This window comes from Musa acuminata, chromosome BXJ2-2, assembly GCF_036884655.1.
Source record: "Musa acuminata AAA Group cultivar baxijiao chromosome BXJ2-2, Cavendish_Baxijiao_AAA, whole genome shotgun sequence".
Lineage (NCBI taxonomy): Eukaryota > Viridiplantae > Streptophyta > Magnoliopsida > Zingiberales > Musaceae > Musa > Musa acuminata.
In genome coordinates, this window is record NC_088339.1 from 32,778,207 (window position 1) to 32,779,859 (window position 1,653).

The 1,653-nt window shown below is 51.8% G+C and overlaps 1 protein-coding gene across 1 annotated transcript; it reads left to right on the plus strand.

Annotated features, from left to right (window-relative positions):
- Positions 1–309: 309 nt before the first annotated feature.
- Positions 310–1,384, plus strand: LOC135606158 (plasma membrane-associated cation-binding protein 1-like). The gene is made up of 4 exons (XM_065096994.1): positions 310–478; positions 552–641; positions 729–813; positions 892–1,384. The coding sequence occupies exons 1-4, from the start codon at positions 368–370 to the stop codon at positions 1,203–1,205; spliced, it is 600 nt and encodes a 199-aa protein (XP_064953066.1). The 5' UTR covers positions 310–367; the 3' UTR covers positions 1,206–1,384.
- Positions 1,385–1,653: the final 269 nt, after the last annotated feature.

The window sequence follows — 1,653 nt, forward strand, 5'->3', positions numbered from 1 at the left end:
GCCATCGCGCCACCAGCCCCGGCGGCGGGACCCACAAACCAGCGAATCGCTTTCCGCCGCCAGCTGTCGCGCGTTTCCGCTCTCCTCCCTCCGTAATTGACGTGCACGCCATCGAGTCATCGCAATGACCTAAGTACCCTTTACGTGCCCCCACCAGCACTCGTCCTCCCCCGTCCGATGCGTGAGATTGATGATCAAGAGCTGTTATTTTGCCTTGAGCCGGGAGGGCTTCGACGTAATTGTACTCACACATTGATGGTGTTTTGGTGGCTGGTCATCTTATATTTCCCTGGCATTTTGTAACTTGGTGATCAGGCAAACAAGCAGAGAGAGAGAGAGAGAGAGAGAGAGAGAGAGAGGGGTAGAGATGGTTAACTACTGGAAGACGAAGGTCCTTCCAAAGATCAAGAAGGTCTTTGACCGGAACGGCAAGAAGGCTGCTGCAGCTGAGGCATGCAAGTCCTTCGATGAATCCAAGGTGGGGGCTTGGGCTTCATCTTCTTCTACCTCTTCTTCCTTGTCATATATACATACTCTTCGGGTTGTCACAGGAGGAGATTACCAAGGAGTTGGAGGAGAAGAAGGCAGACCTCCAGCCCAAAGTCGTAGAGATCTATGAAGCCTCTGCTGTTGAGATCAAGGTCCATCTTCCCCTCTTCGTCAGAGAGAAATAGTTGCAGATCCGTCCCGTGGAATTCAGCTAACTTAATAACTTTCTATGATCATAGACTTTGGTGAAGCAGCCTACAGAGTCGGGACTGAAGAAGAAATCAGCTGTTGTCATCAAGTTCATCGAGGAACTAGTGAAGATCGGTAATAATCTCTGTCTGTCTCCCTTCGTAATCTATAGTTTGCCAAAGGTGATCATGAGACACATATCGATCCACGTAGAATTCCCTGGCTCCAAGCCGGTACGCGAGGCAGCAAGCAAGCATGGCCCCGCCCTCGTCTCCGGTCCTGTTATCTTCATCTTCGAGAAGGTCTCCACCTTGCTCCCCGCCGAAGCCGAACCGGAACCGGAACCGGAACCGGAACTGGAACCGGCCGCCGCCGTCGAGACCACCAGCAAGGAGATCACTCCCGAGGGCGCGGAGGAGACCAAGAAAGAGGAGGCCGAGAAGGCGGAGGAGGCCCCAGCTCCGCCTGCTCCTGCCGAAGAGGCAGTGACTCCGCCGGAGCCTGCGCCAGAGCCTGCCAAGGCTTGAAGACAGACAGGTTGCCATATGATTCCACGGACCTGTACAGCTGCCGGCACCACCTGCTCTACGTTCACATCATTCGCTATACTTCTTCCTTTTGTTGTACGTAATCGTTGCTTTGTGAAGGGCTTGCAAGCTGTGCATAGCATTATGATCAAGCAATTGCTGTGTGATTTATTGGCTTATTCTATTGTTCTTTGTGTTGTCATGATTGAAGTTGTTGCCGTGTCGTGTCCCATATAGAGAGAGGGAGCTCAAGGAAACACTTCCTGTGGGCCTTTCACATGGTGCTTCTCTCATTGAATTCAATCAGGACTGTAAATAAGAAGAAGACTTAAGAGGCAGTCAAAGCGCTGATTGGGAGAGAACAACATCGAGGAAAGGGACGCGAGAGTTATCTCCTCGTGGACAAGAGAAGAGGTATCCCACACGCAAGACGAAGATTGATGGGCAA

Coding starts and splice junctions, on each gene's coding strand:
- LOC135606158 (XM_065096994.1), top strand. CDS start 368: ATGGTTAACTACTGGAAGACGAAGGTCCTTCCAAAGATCAAGAAGGTC. Junction 479..551: donor AGTCCTTCGATGAATCCAAG/GTGGGGGCTTGG, acceptor GGGTTGTCACAG/GAGGAGATTACCAAGGAGTT. Junction 814..891: donor CGAGGAACTAGTGAAGATCG/GTAATAATCTCT, acceptor CGATCCACGTAG/AATTCCCTGGCTCCAAGCCG.